Source organism: Oncorhynchus keta, chromosome 36, assembly GCF_023373465.1.
Source record: "Oncorhynchus keta strain PuntledgeMale-10-30-2019 chromosome 36, Oket_V2, whole genome shotgun sequence".
Classification (NCBI taxonomy): Eukaryota; Metazoa; Chordata; class Actinopteri; order Salmoniformes; family Salmonidae; genus Oncorhynchus; species Oncorhynchus keta.
Genome location: NC_068456.1, coordinates 28,845,517 through 28,865,193, shown reverse-complemented (window position 1 = coordinate 28,865,193; position 19,677 = coordinate 28,845,517). Strand labels below are relative to the sequence as shown.

The window sequence follows — 19,677 nt, the reverse complement described above, 5'->3', positions numbered from 1 at the left end:
CCAATTTTTCAGTTTTTGATTTGTTAAAAAAGTTTGAAATATCCAATAAATGTCTTTCCACTTCATGATTGTGTCCCACTTGTTGTTGATTCTTCACAAAAAAAAAATCTTTGTTTGAAGCCTGAAATGTGGCAAAAGGTCGCAAAGTTCAAGGGGGCCGAATACTTTCGCAAGGCACTGTACAACACCCGTTCTGCCAGTCACGTTCCGTTAAAGGTCCCCAAAGCACACAATGCCTGGGTCGCTCGTCTTTCAGTTCGCTGCAGCTAGCGACTGGAACGAGCTGCAACAAACACTCAAACTGGACAGTGTTAACTCAATCTCTTCATTCAAAGCTTCAATCATGGACATTCTTACTGACAGTTGTGGCTGCTTTGCGTGATGTATTGTTGTCTCTACCTTCTTTCCCTTTGTGCTGTTGTCTGTGCCCAATAATGTTTGTACCATGTTTAGTGCTGCTACCATGTTGTGCTGCTGCCATGTTGTGTTGCTACCATGTTGTTGTCATGTTGTGTTGCTGCCATGCTATGTTGTTGTCTATGTAGTGGTTTTTCTCTTGTTGTGATGTGTGTTTTGTCCTATATTTATATTGTATTTATTTTTAATCCCAGCCCCCGACCCCGCAGGAGGCCTTTTGGTAGGCTGACATTGTAAATAAGAATTGGTTCTTAACTGACTTGCCTAGTTAAATAAAGTTACATAAAGTTAAATAAATAAAGGTTAAATAAATAAAGGTTAAATAAATAAAGGTTAAATAAATCAAATAAAAAATAATGTTGTTGTTTTACAGCCTGAATTCAACGTGGATTAAATGTATGTTTTTTGTCACCTACACACAATACCTGATCATTACAAAGTGAACACATGTTTTAGACATTTTTGCAAATTATTTTCAAAAGAAAACAAATAAATATCTGATTTACATAAGTATTCACACCCCTGAGTCAATATATGTTAGAATCACCTTTGGCAGTGGTTACAGTGAGTCTTTCTAGGTAAGTCTCTAAGTAAGTCTCTAGGTAAGTCTCTAGGTAAGTCTCTAAGTAAGTCTCTAAGTAAGTCTCTAGGTAAGTCTCTAAAGTCTCTAAGTAAGTCTCTAGGTAAGTCTCTAAGTAAGTCTCTAGGTAAGTCTCTAGGTAAGTCTCTAGGTAAGTCTCTAAGTCTCTAGGTAAGTCTCTAAGTACGTCTCTAGGTAGGTCTCTAGGTAAGTATCTAAGTAAGTCTCTAGGTAAGTCTTTAAGTAAGTCTCTAGGTAAGTCTCTAAGTACGTCTCTAGGTAGGTCTCTAAGTAAGTCTCTAGGTAAGTATCTAAGTAAGTCTCTAGGTAAGTCTTTAAGTAAGTCTCTAGGTAAGTCTCTAAGTAAGTCTCTAGGTAAGTCTCTAGGTAAGACTCTAAGTAAGTCTCTAGGTAAGTCTCCAAGTAAGTTTCTAGGTAAGTCTCTAAGTAAGTCTCTGGGTAAGTCTCTAAGTAAGTCTCTAGGTAAGTCTCTAAGAGCTTTTCTTACCTGGATTGTACAATACCCTGTTGATTATTGCTAGACAGACATTTCCAAGTCTTGCCATAGATTTTCACGCCGATTTAGTCAAAACTGTAACTAAGCTACTCAGGAACATTCAATGTTGTCTTGGTAAGCAACTCCAGTGTAGATTTGGACTTGTGTTTTAGGCTATTGTCCTGCTGAAAGGTGAATTTGTCTCCCAGTGTCTATTGGAAAGCAGACTGAACCATGTTTTCCTCTGGGATTTGACTGTGCTTAGCTCTATTCTGTTTTCTTTTTATCATAAAAATCTTCCTAGTCCTTGCCAATGATAAGCATACCCAGAACATGATGCAGCCACCACCATGCTTGAAAAAATGAAGAGTGGTACTCAGTGATGTGTTTTGTTGGATTTGCACCAAACATAACTCGTTGTATTCAGGACATTAAGTTAATTTCTACTTTAGTAGAAACGTGAAGATATCAGAGATATCTTATTTCAAACAGGATGAATCCTTCTCACCACCTCTTCCCTCATGCCTCCAGTGTATTACAGACCAGTTGAGATCCAGAGGTATAAACTCCTCCACCTCCCTGCCAGATGACATGTTGAACTTTGTGAGGAGACACCCTCTGATGTCCCAGCAGGTCATGTCTACAGAGCAGCGCCCCCTGTTGTTCAGGAGGACAACAGACTACACCCAGCTGGTGGCTTACAAGGTGGAGGGGATGGACGGGCAGAACTACCATATACTCTTCATGGGCACAGGTTGGTGTGGGGGGATATGGGGGGGTGTCTCGGGGGGTGGCTGTACAAGCTTTAAGCTGTGTTTTTGTCATCCCAGTAAAGTAATGGAACAGACTTCAAACCACATGTACAGTACATCCCATTGTATGTGTTTGTGTGTGTGTGTTGTGACCCTGTATCTGTCTCCTATTCCAGACGATGGCTGGCTGCACAGAGCTGTAGAGGTCAAGGGTCATCTACACATTATAGAGGAGCTACAGCTGTTTGACCAACCACAGCGTGTGGATAGCCTGGTTATTTCACATACACAGGTACACACTCACTCTCTCTGTCTCTCACAAAGAATAATATCAAGGTTTGTTTTGTTTAGTGATCTTCTAATTCAAGGATATTTTCAATAACACAAGCCTCAACATACCCTCCCTCCCTCCATCCTCTAGATGAGTGTGTATGTAGGTTCTCCCTCTGGTGTGGTCCAGCTACCCCTCTCCACCTGCAATAGGTACAATTCCTGTTACGACTGTATCTTCTCCAGGGACCCTTACTGTGGCTGGGATGGACAGGACTGTTTGGATATCACAGCACAGACTGACAGGTGAGAGTGTGGCTGGGTGGGGGGGTTAATGCAGTGTGTGTGTGTAAATCGATGACAGGCTAACAGCGTCTACTCCTCTCCTCAGGTCTAACCTGACCCAGGATGTCCTGTATGGGAACAGAGGATGTGACAACGGTACGTACACACACACACACACACACACACACACACACACACACACACACACACACACACACACACACACACACACAGACACAGACACACACACACACACACACACACACACACACACACACACACACACACACACACACACACACACACACACACACACACACAGACAGACAGACAGACAGACAGACAGACAGACAGACAGACAGACAGACAGACAGACAGACAGACAGACAGACAGACAGACAGACAGACAGACAGACAGACAGACAGACAGCAATGATAGGAGTTGCGTTAGGACTGGTCTCACTATAATAGTAATAATACATGGATTTTATATGGCAAAGATTACATTGTTTATAGTTTTGTCAAATCCTTCCCACCTTGAAGATAAAGTAGGATGGTTTCAAGGTGATTCTGCACACTGAATGATGAAAGGAAATCTATAGTTAGAATGCAGAAATACAATCATTGTTAGAATACATATTTAGATGTTGATTATGTAGCATCCTCATTTCCATAGCATCTACAATCAAATTTACTTTACAATATACTTCACATACTAAGAAGTTAGAAAATACTTTTTAGCATTTATTTTCATATGGGAGAATGTAACATAATGGGTTTTTCATGCACCAATGATTTTAGAGTCATATATGCAGTTTGGGACCCAATATTTGCATTGTGAAAAATATCACCAAAATACAATCAGGAAAAATGTTTCATGCTATATTGATAATAAATGTAGCAATTACAGTATATGACAAGGTATCAACATTTCCACCTCTTTCATTGTCAATAATTACATTTTGCCCATAGTCTTGATTAAGAATGTTAATAAACTCACTTGTTTGAGACCATAAAATCAATCAACAAAGTGCTGCTAATAGCTTTATATTGAAGATACTGTGATTGAAGAAAAACCTTTCAGAGTTGAAATGATATGAAAAAATCAAATTTCATTATCATCATAGAGCAGCGCACAATTGGCCCAGCGTCGTCCGGGTTTGGCCAGGGTAGGTTGTCATTGTAAATAAGAATATGTTCTTAACTGACCTAGTTAAATAAAGGTTAAATAAAAATAAATAAATACAAATCATGTCTACACACTGTCTACCTGTAATAAGTCGTTGACGTTCAGACTGGAGTTTTATATATTAAAACAATCTTCTTCTTTTTGTTTTACTCTCGTGACCCACACAAAACCTCACGTGACCCACACAAAACCTCACGCGACCCACACAAAACCTCACGCAACCCACACAAAACCTCACGTGACCCACACAAAACCTCACGCAACCCACACAAAACCTCACGCGACCCACACAAAACCTCACGCGACCCACACAAAACCTCACGTCACGACCCACCAGTTGAGAATCGCTGGTCTCGGGGCCTTTAGTGTCTGTTCTGAGGTCTATAACAGTGTATCAGTCTTATTAACTGTTCTGAGGTCTATAACAGTGTATCAGTCTTATAAACTGTTCTGAGGTCTATAACAGTGTATCAGTCTTATTAACTGTTCTGAGGTCTATAACAGTATATGAGTCTTATTAACTGTTCTGAGGTCTATAACAGTGTATCAGTCTTATTAACTGTTCTGAGGTCTATAACAGTATATGAGTCTTATTAACTGTTCTGAGGTCTATAACAGTATATGAGTCTTATTAACTGTTCTGAGGTCTATAACAGTGTATCAGTCTTATTAACTGTTCTGAGGTCTATAACAGTATATGAGTCTTATTAACTATTCTGAGGTCTATAACAGTGTATCAGTCTTATTAACTGTTCTGAGGTCTATAACAGTGTATCAGTCTTATTAACACAGTCTTATTGTGACAAGATATTCGTTTTGTATATGGGTTGCCATTCTTTCAGAGCCGGTCCAGCACCGGAGCCGGTCTGTAATGGTGGGAGATGACGTGCTGCTCCAGTGTGAAATTAGCTCCAATCTGGCAACCCCAGTGTGGACTCTGGACGGGTCAGAGCTGCAGGGCTATGGCCTGGACTCTGGCTTCAGGGTGGGCACCGACGGCCTCCTGGTCATCGAGTCCCAACCGGAGCAGAGCGGCGAGTACACCTGCCACGCCCTCGAGAACGGTGTCCGAGTTGCTGTGGTTAAGTACTCTGTGACGGTACGTCTAGATATGCCACATCCCCCTCCCCCACCCATCGACCAATCCCAAGACCATCCCTACTACCCTCCTCCTCCACCCCTCACCAAGCTCTTCCACCCCTCGCCCCCTCCTCTGAGAGGCCCCTGCCACCCTCTGCCCCGGCCCCTCTCCCCCCACCTCAGAGCTGCCACCCTCTGCCCCAGCCCCTCCCCCCCCCACCTCGGAGCTGCTCTCCCCCAGGAGCATGGAGGCTATGTACCTGTCCTTGATCACCATCCTAGGAGGTCTGTGTCTGGTTCTCACCGTGGTCCTCCTCTACCTGGGCTTCTGTCTGCGGGGCAGCCACAGGGGGAAGTACTCTCTCCGCGCTGCCGCCGCCGCCTCAGCCGCGTCTGCCAATCACACGGACAGGAAGAGGAAACACAGGAAGCAGCAGCAGAAACGCCACAGTAGCTCCGCCCACCTGGATCTCAACACCATCTCCAGACACTGTAACGGTAACGGCGTCTCCCAAAAACCGGGGAACGGTGACACGCACAAAGGGGGCGTCTTCCAGATCGTCCCGAGAGAGGGCCAGCCGTCCCCCAACAAGGATCCCCCTCCCCCTGCCCCTCCTCTCCCCCCGCCCCCTCAGACCCCCCACACCCCCCTCAACCAATCAGAGTGTGACTTGCAAGACTTCCCCAGCCCCAACGGCCTATCGGCGACGTTACCCAGCGTCTTGCGGAGGATGCACGGTAACAGATACATGTTGTTAAGACAGAGTGAGGCGGAGAGCAGCTCCCCTCTCTGCCGCTCCTTCACTGAGGAACTCAACACGATTCTGGAGAAGAGGAAGCACACGCAGCTGCTGCCAAAACCGAACGAGAGCTCTCTGTAGTAGAGGGAACACATCTCTGTGTCAGGGAGGTAGCTCCCCCTGGTGGGAGGACTGAACTGGACCCACTAATATTGTCCATTTAGCAGACGCTTTTATCCAAAGCAACGTACATCAGTGAGTGGCCATTGGTCTGGTTCTGGTTGAAGTATCAACTGTGTTTCAAAATAAAATATTTCTGCACACTATTCGGCCCCCCTATCGCTATCCCCTGTTTGACACCCAAAGCCATGGGTTACAGTGAGTACACACATAAGAGAGACAGAGAGAACCTACCCCAGCTCAGCAGAGCTCAGCAGGCTAGACCTACCCCAGCTCCAGTCAATACACCTCAGTCTGGATCAATAAACGATGAGCCCTGGAAGGGGTGATTCAAGGGACAGGCCTCAAATCTCAGCCCCAGATTAAGGCTCCTCGCTGGGCAGGACACGAGGGGCGGAGACCCTGGAAGTCTCAACACAGCCCATGATGACAAGGAAGAAGAGGAGGAAGAAGAAGATGCTCACGGGAATATGCATTCTTGTGAAGTGTGACAATGATTTGACTTGTGTTTTTAAATGGAGGCAGCTGTCCAAAGGAGAGACCAGACGTGTTTTAAGATGTTGTGCTCTACACCTTTGTAGCTGGTTTCATATTGGACATTGAGGGCAAAATGTGTTTTTATTCTTAGAAGTTTGTAAATTATTATGTGAATATTGATTACAATGGTAACACAAAATGTAATAACCAAATGTGAGTAATATTATTAACACATATCAACTCTTAACCCCAGACAGAGAGAGTAATCCAATGAAAATACCCTTTGTACATTATTTTTGTGTAATAGGAAATTGGACAGTATTAACCGTTTTAATGAAATGTAAATGCCGTTTCCTTCAGACATTCCCTGGTTATTATCTACTCAACTCAATGGACACTACAAACACATCAGGAATATAAGAGATTCAACCCCATCTGAGTAGGAGCCAATGGATTACCAGAATCCATACACTGCTGTCTCTCTCTCTCCCATCCAACCCCAACCTAATGGGTCTGAACTATGGTTGGAAAATAGGTCTGAGCTCTACCACGACATCACAGCTCCACAGAGGCCACAGAGGACCAGACATCATGTACACCTGAGGTAACCAGGCTAAGTTTTGTTTTCTGGCAGTTGGTTGGTTCTACAGACAGGCAGACAGGCAGACAGACAGGCAGACAGGCAGACAGGCAGACAGACAGGCAGACAGACAGATATCGTGGCCAGATAGTGACGTCCAGGGGAACTCTGTCTAGTATGTTTTCCTCTTTTCTTTGAGTGTTGGTTGTGCGAAAGAGAGGGTAGAGTAGAGAGGGTAGAGTAGAGAGGGTAGAGTAGAGAGGATAGGGTAGAGAAGAGAGGGTAGAGAAGAGAGGATAGGGTAGAGAAGAGAGGTTAGGATAGGGTAGAGAAGAGAGGGTAGAGTAGAGAGGATAGGGTAAAGAAGATAGGGTAGAGTAGAGAGGATAGGGTAGAGAAGAGAGGTTAGAGTAGAGGGGGTATTTTTCAGCGAAGCAGAATAAAAGCATCAAAGGCTGCAGGTACAGGGAATGGAGAGGAGATGAGACTAATGTACACCATTCTCTGAATCTGATGCTCTTTCTCCATTTCTCCTTTTCCTCCTCCCTCTCCCTCGTCTCCTGCCTCCCTCTCCCTCGTCTCCTGCCTCCCTGCTCTCACCTCCCTCACCTCGTGTCCTGCCTCCCTGCTCTCTCCTCCCTCACCTCGTCTCCTACCTCCCTCACCTCGTGTCCTGCCTCCCTGCTCTCTCCTCCCTCTCCCTCATCTCCTGCCTCCCTGCTCTCTCCTCCCTCTCCCTCATCTCCTGCCTCCCTCACCTTGTGTCCTGCCTCCCTGCTCTCTCCTTCCTCACCTCGTGTCCTGCGTCCTTCCTCCCTCTCCCTCATCTCATGTCCTTCCTCCCTCATCTCGTGTCCTGCCTCCTTCCTCCCTCTCCCTCATCTCTTGTCTTTCCTCCCCTTGCGTTCACTAGCTATGTTTCCAATAACTTTTCCAGTAATTTTTTTTAGAAAGTTGGTATAGAAAATAGATGTGGTAATTGCCTGCCAGGGTGAATTTCCATTGAACTATTTTGTGTGGATAAAAACAGCTAGACGTAATGATGTCACACCTAAAACAACTAGTGTTGAATACAAATGCAGTGGTTGAAGTGTTTCCATTACCCATTTAGGCAAACTGTGCATTAATACATTGGCCACAGCCTGTATGCCCTCCCACCTATAGTATATATACAAAAGTATGTGGACACCCCTTCAAAATAGTGGATTCAGCTATGTCAGCCACATCTGTTGCTGACAGTTGTATAAAGTTGAGTACACCGCCATGCAATCTCCATAGACAAACAGTGGCAGTATAATGGCCTTACTGTAGAGCTCAGTGACTTCCAAACCCATACGTAGAATGTATGCACACATGACTGTAAGTAGCTTTGGATAAAAGCGTCTGCTAAATGGCATATATTATTATTATATTATAATGTGGCACCATCATAGGATGCCACCTTTCCAACAAGTCAGTTCGTCAAATTTCTACCCTGCTAAAGCTGCCGCGGCCAAGTAAGTGCTGTTATTGTGAAGTGGAAAAGTCTAGGAGCAATAACGGCTCAGCCGCAAAGTGGTAGGCCACGCATGCTCCCAAAACGACTAAACTGATTGGAGTAACCCTAGATTGTAAACTGTCATGGTCAAAACATATTGATACAACAGTAACTAAGATGGGGAGAAGTCTGTCCATAATAAAGCACTGCTCTACCTTCTTAACAACACTATCAACAAGGCAGGTCCTACAGGCCCTAGTTTCTACCTTCTTAACAGCACTATCAATGAGGCAGGTCCTACAGGCCCTAGTTTCTACCTTCTTAACAGCACTATCAATGAGGCAGGTCCTACAGGCCCTAGATTTGTCGCACCTGGACTACTGTTCAGTCGTGTGGTCAGGTGCCAAAAACAGGGCCTTAAGAAAATTACAATTGGCTCCTCACTACTTGTTTTTGTAAGAAGTGTTGACATTGACTGTTTAAACTACTAGTACACAGCTCGGACACCCATGCATACCCCACAAGACATGCCACCAGAGGTCTCTTCACAATCCCAAGTCCAGAACAGACTATGGGAGGCATACAGACCTACATAGAGCCATGACTACATGGAACTCTATTCCACATCAGGTAACTGGTACAAGCAGTAAAATCGGGTTTAAAAAACAGGTAAAAATACACCTTATGGAACAGCGGGGACTGTGAAGAGACACACAAAAAGGTACAGACACACATATGCACACAAGTGCTAGCACACGCACTCTACACACACGCACTCTACACACACGCATTCTACACACACGCACTCTACACACACGCATTCTACACACACGCACTCTACACACACGCACTCTACACACACGCACTCTACACACACGCACTCTACACACACGCACTCTACACACACGCACTCTACACACACGCATTCTACACACACGCACTCTACACACACGCACTCTACACACACGCACTCTACACACACGCACTCTACACACACGCACTCTACACACACGCATTCTACACACACGCACTCTACACACACGCATTCTACACACACGCACTCTACACACACGCACTCTACACACACGCACTCTACACACACGCACTCTACACACACGCACTCTACACACACGCACTCTACACACACGCATTCTACACACACGCACTCTACACACACGCACTCTACACACACGCACTCTACACACACGCATTCTACACACACGCACTCTACACACACGCACTCTACACACACGCACTCTACACACACGCACTCTACACACACGCACTCTACACACACGCACTCTACACACACGCATTCTACACACACGCACTCTACACACACGCACTCTACACACACGCACTCTACACACACGCATTCTACACACACGCATTCTACACACACGCACTCTACACACACGCACTCTACACACACGCATTCTACACACACGCACTCTACACACACACATTCTACACACACGCATTCTACACACACGCACTCTACACACACGCATTCTACACACACGCACTCTACACACACGCACTCTACACACACGCACTCTACACACACGCACTCTACACACACGCACTCTACACACACGCACTCTACACACACGCATTCTACACACACGCACTCTACACACACGCACTCTACACACACGCACTCTACACACACGCATTCTACACACACGCATTCTACACACACGCACTCTACACACACGCACTCTACACACACGCATTCTACACACACGCACTCTACACACACGCATTCTACACACACGCACTCTACACACACGCATTCTACACACACGCACTCTACACACACGCACTCTACACACACGCATTCTACACACACGCATTCTACACACACGCATTCTACACACACGCATTCTACACACACGCACTCTACACACACGCACTCTACACACACGCATTCTACACACACGCACTCTACACACACGCACTCTACACACACGCACTCTACACACACGCATTCTACACACACGCACTCTACACACACGCACTCTACACACACGCATTCTACACACACGCATTCTACACACACGCACTCTACACACACGCACTCTACACACACGCATTCTACACACACGCACTCTACACACACGCATTCTACACACACGCACTCTACACACACGCATTCTACACACACGCACTCTACACACACGCACTCTACACACACGCATTCTACACACACGCATTCTACACACACGCACTCTACACACACGCATTCTACACACACGCATTCTACACACACGCACTCTACACACACGCATTCTACACACACGCACTCTACACACACGCACTTTACACACACGCACTCTACACACACGCATTCTACACACACGCATTCTACACACACGCACTCTACACACACGCACTCTACACACACGCACTCTACACACACGCACTCTACACACACGCACTCTACACACACGCACTCTACACACACGTACTCTACACACACGCACTCTACACACACGCACTCTACACAAACGTACTCTACACACACTCACTCTACACACACGTACTCTACACACACGCACTCTACACACACGTACTCTACACACACGTACTCTACACAAACGCACTCTACACACACGCACTCTACACACACGTACTCTACACACACGCACTCTACACACACGCACTCTACACACACGCACTCTACACACACGCACTCTACACACACGTACTCTACACACACGCACTCTACACACACACACTCTACACACACGCACTCTACACACACGCACTCTACACACACGTACTCTACACACACGCACTCTACACACACGCACTACACACACGCACTCTACACACACGCACTCTACACACACGCACTCTACACACACGCACTCTACACACACGCATTCTACACACACGCACTCTACACACACGCACTCTACACACACGCACTCTACACACACGCATTCTACACACACGCATTCTACACACACGCACTCTACACACACGCACTCTACACACACGCATTCTACACACACGCACTCTACACACACGCATTCTACACACACGCACTCTACACACACGCATTCTACACACACGCACTCTACACACACGCACTCTACACACACGCATTCTACACACACGCATTCTACACACACGCATTCTACACACACGCATTCTACACACACGCATTCTACACACACGCACTCTACACACACGCACTCTACACACACGCATTCTACACACACGCACTCTACACACACGCACTCTACACACACGCACTCTACACACACGCATTCTACACACACGCACTCTACACACACGCACTCTACACACACGCATTCTACACACACGCATTCTACACACACGCACTCTACACACACGCACTCTACACACACGCATTCTACACACACGCACTCTACACACACGCATTCTACACACACGCACTCTACACACACGCATTCTACACACACGCACTCTACACACACGCACTCTACACACACGCATTCTACACACACGCATTCTACACACACGCACTCTACACACACGCATTCTACACACACGCATTCTACACACACGCACTCTACACACACGCATTCTACACACACGCACTCTACACACACGCACTCTACACACACGCACTCTACACACACGCATTCTACACACACGCATTCTACACACACGCACTCTACACACACGCATTCTACACACACGCACTCTACACACACGCACTCTACACACACGCACTCTACACACACGCATTCTACACACACGCACTCTACACACACGCACTCTACACACACTCACTCTACACACACGCACTCTACACACACGCACTCTACACACACGTACTCTACACACACGCACTCTACACACACGCACTCTACACAAACGTACTCTACACACACGCACTCTACACACACGTACTCTACACACACGCACTCTACACACACGTACTCTACACACACGTTCTCTACACAAACGCACTCTACACACACGCACTCTACACACACGTACTCTACACACACGCACTCTACACACACGCACTCTACACACACGCACTCTACACACACGCACTCTACACACACGTACTCTACACACACGCACTCTACACACACACACTCTACACACACGCACTCTACACACACGCACTCTACACACACGTACTCTACACACACGCACTCTACACACACGCACTACACACACGCACTCTACACACACGCACTCTACACACACGCACTCTACACACACGCACTCTACACAAACGCACTCTACACACACGCACTCTACACACACGTACTCTACACACACGTACTCTACACACACGCACTCTACATAAATGCACTCTACACACACGCACTCTACACACACGTACTCTACACACACGCACTCTACACACACGTACTGTACATTGTAATATTGTTGTTTATTTTAGTTTTTATTTATTTATCTGTTATTGTACCAGGTAAGTTGACTGAGAACACGTTCTCATTTGCAGCAACAACCTGGGGAATAGTTACAGGGGAGAGGAGGGGGATGAATGAGCCCATTGTAAACTGGGGATTATTAAGTGACCGTGATGGTTTGAGGGCCAGATTGGGAATTTTACCAGGACACCAGAGGGTTAACACCCCTACTCTTATGATGAGTGCCATGGGATCTTTTAATGACCTCAGAGAGTCAAGACACCCGTTTAACGTCCCATCAGAAAGACGGATGAGGGTACATTTTGTATCTTTATACATTTTGTATAATACCACCAGGAAGAATCTGAATTCTCGGTTGCAACACTCCCTACCGAATTCCGAACTGTCTCTGGAAGCAATGCCAGCACAATAACTCTTCATCTGCAAAGGGTTGCTACTTTGAAGAATCTCAAATATAAAATATAATTAAATTTGTTTTAACACTTTTTTGGTTACTACATGATTTCATATGTGTTATTTCATAGTTTAGACCTCTTCACTATTATTCTACAACATAGAAAATAGTAAAAATGAAGAAAAACCCTTGAATGAATAGGTGTGTCCAAACTTTTGACTGGTACTGTACAGTGGGGCCGACGTCGTTGATGCGCTCATTGATGAAGCCAGTGACGGAGGTGTTATACTCATCAATGGCATTGGATGAATCCCAGAACATATTCCAGTCTGTACTAGCAAAACAGCCCTGTAGCGTAGCATCCGCGTCATCTGACCACTTCCGTATTGAGTGAGTCACTGGTAATTCCTGTTTTAGTTTTAGCTTGTAAGCAGGAATCAGGAGGATAGAATTATGGTCAGATTTACCAAATGGAGGGCGAGCTTTGTATGCGTCACTGTGTGTGGAGTAAAGGCAGTCTATTTTTTTCCTCTGTTTGCACATGTGACATGTTGGTAGAAATGAGTTAAAACTGATTGAAGTTTCCCTACATAAATGTCCCCGGGCCACGAGGAGCACCACTTCTGGATGAGCATTTTCTTGTTTGCTTATAGCCTTATACAGCTCATTGAGTGTGGTCTTAGTGTCAGCATCGGTCTGTGGTGGTAAATAGACGGCTACGTATAATATAGATGAGAACTCTCTTGGTAGATAGTGTGGTCTACAGCTTATCATAAGGTACTCTACCTCAGGTGAGCAATACCTCGAGACTTCTTTAATATTAGATATCGCCCACCAGCTGTTATTGACAAATAGACATACACCCCTGCCCCTCGTCTTACCAGACGTAGCTGCCCTGTCCTGCCTATGTATGGAAAACCCAGCCAGCTCTATATTGTCAGTGTCGTCGTTCAGCCACGACTCAGTGAAACATAAGATATTACAGTTTTTCATGTCCCGTTGGCAGGATATTCTTAATCGTATATCATCCAGTTTATTTTTTTATTTGGGCCTGGTCTTGAGAATGCAGTATATCCTTTGCGTCGGACTCATTAAAGAAAAGTTATTTGTCTAGTTCAAGGTGAGTAATCGCTGTTCTGATGTCCAGAAGCTCCTCTCGGTCATAAGAGACTGTAGCAGCTCCATTATTTACAAACAATGCAAAAAACTAACAAAATAGCACAGTTTGTTAGGAGCCTGTAAAAAGGCAGCCATCCCCTCCAGCGCCATTCTTAACATACTAAAGAACGGTCGCTAAATGTGTTGTTGGAGCAGGTGTCGATACTGATAGGATCGAAAGAAAGGCAGCGCTGCGATCAGCTTTCTCTCTAAATCTTTCCTCTGCATCTGACTAGTTATTCCACAATACTGACGACGGATCAGCTCCTGGAGAGATATTACCACCTACGGGTGCAAATATTGAGGCGGCTTATTCTAATGCTTACCCAATAAATATGCACAAAATCATCAATTTGGCACATTATTGCGCACATGTAAGGCTACACATCATGGCATACATGGAGATAAATTATAGACAGTAGCCTACAAGCAGCAAAATAGAACTCAATATGATTGAAAACACCCGTAGCCTTTTTATATGAATTCATCTCAGTTTTAATTTGAAGCATATTTTTATACGTCGCTTGCAAAGACAAATTCATATTTGTAGACAACTTTTGTTCTGAAGTTATCAGCCTCACAGAGGAGACCGCTCAACTATTTAACAATGCTCCTATGAATGTTCTAACGATGAACTTAGCCTTAAGATGCTTTTGGTAAACCAGGCCCTGGACTGTGATTTAGGTCTGTGATTTAGGTCTGTGATTTAGGTCTGTGATTTAGGTCTGTGATTTAGGTCTGTGATTTAGGTCTGTGATTTAGGTCTGTGATTTAGGTCTGTGATTTAGGTCTGTGATTTAGGTCTGTGATTTAGGTGTGTGTGGGCTGTGATGTGGGCTGGAGAAGCAGTGAATTGAATGTTGCAGTAAATTCTAAATGGCTGGAGACCAAAGCTCATCCCACTGGGCAAAAACTGGTTGAATCAATGTTGTTTCCACATCATTTCATGTGATTTGCAAAAAGGGAATTTCATATTTCTTTCTTTAACCAACTTTTAACTGAAATTCAACCACGTGTTCAGTTTTTTGTTAATTTCACATTAAATTCCCATTAATTGACAACTCAACCAAATGTAAATCAAAAGTAGACGTTGGACTGATGTCTGTGGGACCGTGGCTTTACTAGAGGAGATGAAGGAGAGACAAACCAACACAAGTCATTAGAGAAGCCTTCATTAAGCCCTATCCAGCTAGTCTCTAAATATAGTGAGTGACGAAACAAGATGACAGTTAGTTATTTACTTAGGTAGGTAGGCTATACTCCCAAGGGGAACATGTTAAATGAGGGTTTGGGATCTACAAATGATTGGAGGATATGTTTGAAGAGCTACTGCCAGCTTTACACACACACACACACACACACACACACACACACACACACACACACACACACACACACACACACACACACACACACACACACACACACACACACACACACACACACACACACACACACACACACACACACACACACACACACACACACACACACACAGGGACAGCTCTGATGCTATCTATAGCACTGTGCTAGCTTTCATCTATTTTAGTTCTTCCATTTTCTTTTGTATCTGTTTAGTTCTTCCATTTTCTTTTGTATCTGTTTTTTCAAGTTATTTCTGTTTCCCATACCTACTGTTGACACATCAAAACATCACCAGGAAGTGAACACAGTGCAGATCTCTGTTTCTGATTCACTGCTGTCTTGTTCTTCCACAGGCCTGAGAGATGCTGTCTAGTTTGCTGTCTGCTTGAAACAGATCTTGCTAACTTCAACTCCAGACATTCTCAGATATGGTGTGATGTCTGGTACCGTGACACTAATATCTTGCCCACCGGGAATAGCTTCAAAATGTCTGAATAACTTTGAATAGTCACTGTTTGGAATCAAACACAGTTCCAGTACCATTGGAAGACCAATTATAATCCAGAGGGACTGAGGAAACAGTCTATTCATCCATTCTACAACAAACAGCATGTTCTATCCCATGTTAACCTGAGAACTGGATACCTCAGGAAGTAATATAGGCCAGGGTACAGTACAGGTACTCTCTGTAACTGGTATACTCCTGTGCGGTTCATCACAAGAGCAAACTGGCGAAAGGGGCATTTAATGGTTCTGGTCTTCACATCAAACAACTCTGCCCTCTCTGTAGTCCTCTCTGTAAGGATGACAAACTATGACAAAATGGATGCTTACTAATCATGATCCCCATCCTAACTGTTGCCAGGTTTGAAAATGAATGTATTGTAATTTTGTTCTATGTTGCTATTCTACTGTCAGTGTTGTTGTTTTGGTGCAATTTGTAAGAAGCATTGATGTGGGTGTCTAGTCCATTAGTGTTGCACTAGTAATCTAATAGCACGGTAGAACAACAGGGGTCTCCAACTCTGGTCCTGGAGACCTACGGGCGGTGCAGGATTTCTTCCAACCCAGCACTACCACAGCTGATCCAACTTATAATGGTCCAGAGTCAAACTGAAGACTGTGATGAATTGAGTGTGTTTAGTAGGTACGTTAGTGATTGGTTGGAGCAAAACCCTGCACATGCAGTCACTCTCTAGAGCCGGAGTTGTAGAACCTGTTGTTGAAGCATGGTATCTTCGTTAACAACATGATGACCAGAATACACCACCACAACCATAATGTGACAGATGATAAGACTCTTCAGTCTGGCCCATTCATCTGGGTTGGCTTAGATAAAGTTCCCCACAGCTCGTTAAGCAACTTCCACAGCATTCATCATTCTGTCTTTCGTTCTCGCTCTCCCTATTGCTCGCTCTGTCTCTATCTCCGCCTCTCTCTCTCTCTGTAATATTATGAATATTAAGTCCAATGCAGACACACGATGTCATCCTGCTTTACTAACAGTAAAACACTGAGTAGCAGTTCACCAGTGAAGGCTGCTGAGGGGAGGACAGCTCATAATAATGTCTGGAACAGAGCGAATGGAATGGCATCAAACACATGGAAACCACTACCATTACCACAAGCCCGTCCTCTCCAATTAAGGTGCCAGCAACCTCCTGTGCAGCTCACTGACTTCTGGTTCATTTAAATGTCATTTATCTGAGTTGAAATTCTAATAAACGATGTGTTTCAAACTCTGTGGTTTAACATTGCTTATAACTATAACACTGTGCTCTGGTCAACCCATATCCATCCGTCATAAGACTTGTATTGCAGTGTATCAGTTAATCAGTGAACCTCGAGGTAGTGAAGCATTAAGGAAGGAACGGTGCATTTTCAGTATTGGAACATGGCCCTGGGTTTTACATCCGCTAGGCTCAACAAGCCAGCCAGTTAACATTGACAAACACTCAGTATGAGGGAGGATTACATGAGTAAAGTATTGGAGGGCCAGGTCTCTAGAGAGTTGCCTGCCTGGGGTAGACAGACACTGACAGCTGTATAGAGAGTGATACTGAAGAGGCAGTCATCTGGGCCCGTTTCCTAGGAAACTACTTGGTTAGCATCCAGCCTCTACTCCCACAAATCACTGGCTACACAGTGACACACACACACACACACACATAGTCTAGTTTGCAGGGCTGCTGTCTCAAGGTGGTTCTGTTTGTGTTCTGGGAAACATAAACATCACGGTATAAAGCATTTAAAAAACTGTGTGTCTTGTTTAGTGGATGTTTGGGGACTCAGTAAAACAGTGTGTTTCTGTCACAGATTACTGTTCTAGAGACATTGTGTTTCTGTCACAGTTCAGTGTTCTAGAGACATTGTGTTTCTGTCACAGTTCAGTGTTCTAGAGACATTGTGTTTCTGTCACAGATTAGTGTTCTAGAGACATTGTGTTTCTGTCAGAGATTACTGTTCTAGAGACATTGTGTTTCTGTCACAGTTCAGTGTTCTAGAGACAATGTGTTTCTGTCACAGTTCAGTGTTCTAGAGACAATGTGTTTCTGTCACAGTTCAGTGTTCTAGAGACATTGTGTTTCTGTCACAGATTAGTGTTCTAGAGACATTGTGTTTCTGTCAGAGATTACTGTTCTAGAGACATTGTGTTTCTGTCACAGATTACTGTTCTAGAGACACTGTGTTTCTGTCACAGATTCCTGTTCTAGAGACATTGTGTTTCTGTCACAGTTCAGTGTTCTAGAGACATTGTGATTCTGTCACAGATTACTGTTCTAGAGACATTGTGTTTCTGTCACAGTTCAGTGTTCTAGAGACATTGTGTTTCTGTCACAGTTCAGTGTTCTAGAGACATTGTGTTTCTGTCACAGATTACTGTTCTAGAGACATTGTGTTTCTGTCACAGATTACTGTTCTAGAGACATTGTGTTTCTGTCACAGATTACTGTTCTAGAGACATTGTGTTTCTGTCACAGTTCAGTGTTCTAGAGACATTGTGTTTCTGTCACAGTTTAGTGTTCTAGAGATATTATGTTTCTGTCACAGATTACTGTTCTAGAGACATTGTGTTTCTGTCACAGATTACTGTTCTAGAGACATTGTGTTTCTGTCACAGATTACTGTTCTAGAGACATTGTGTTTCTGTCACAGATTACTGTTCTAGAGACATTGTGTTTCTGTCACAGTTCAGTGTTCTAGAGACATTGTGTTTCTGTCACAGTTTAGTGTTCTAGAGATATTATGTTTCTGTCACAGATTACTGTTCTAGAGACATTGTGTTTCTGTCACAGATTAGTTCTAGAGACATTGTGTTTCTGTCACAGATTACTGTTCTAGAGACATTGTGTTTCTGTCACAGATTACTGTTCTAGAGACATTGTGTTTCTGTCACAGATTACTGTTCTAGAGACATTGTGTTTCTGTCACAGATTAGTTCTAGAGACATTGTGTTTCTGTCACAGATTACTGTTCTAGAGACATTGTGTTTCTGTCACAGATTACTGTTCTAGAGACATTGCCAAAGGCAGCAGCTAAGAGAAAGCACAGTGATTGAAACAGACTACATTTGTAGATCTAGAATAGATTCCCCAGGTCAGTGGAGTTCTAAAGTACTGTACCAATGTTCCACCCTGGTGAACTTCAAATCGGATAGTTCATTAGTAGTAAAACAGCTGGACATTTTTATAAGGGTTGATACGTTTTTCATCAGGGAAAATCAAGTCTGAAATTTGAAAGACATCCTTTTTTTGACCTTAAATACTCTACAAGTTCTCCTACAACAGGGTGATACAAATGAAGATCCTACATCTGTACAGGATTGGC

At 44.4% G+C, this 19,677-nt stretch overlaps 1 protein-coding gene across 1 annotated transcript in view; it reads left to right on the top strand.

Moving 5' to 3' along the window:
- The window catches only part of LOC118373051 (semaphorin-4G-like), a 54,925-nt gene extending 37,343 nt beyond the window's left edge, over positions 1–17,582 (top strand). The window contains exons 11-16 of the mRNA XM_052498782.1: positions 2,025–2,247; positions 2,422–2,537; positions 2,667–2,821; positions 2,907–2,956; positions 4,832–7,070; positions 16,203–17,582. Of these exons, the coding sequence (XP_052354742.1) occupies positions 2,025–2,247; positions 2,422–2,537; positions 2,667–2,821; positions 2,907–2,956; positions 4,832–5,523 (1,236 nt within the window). The 3' untranslated portion in view covers positions 5,524–7,070; positions 16,203–17,582. The remainder of the gene's footprint in view (positions 1–2,024; positions 2,248–2,421; positions 2,538–2,666; positions 2,822–2,906; positions 2,957–4,831; positions 7,071–16,202) is intronic.
- The last annotated feature ends 2,095 nt before the right edge of the window (positions 17,583–19,677 follow it).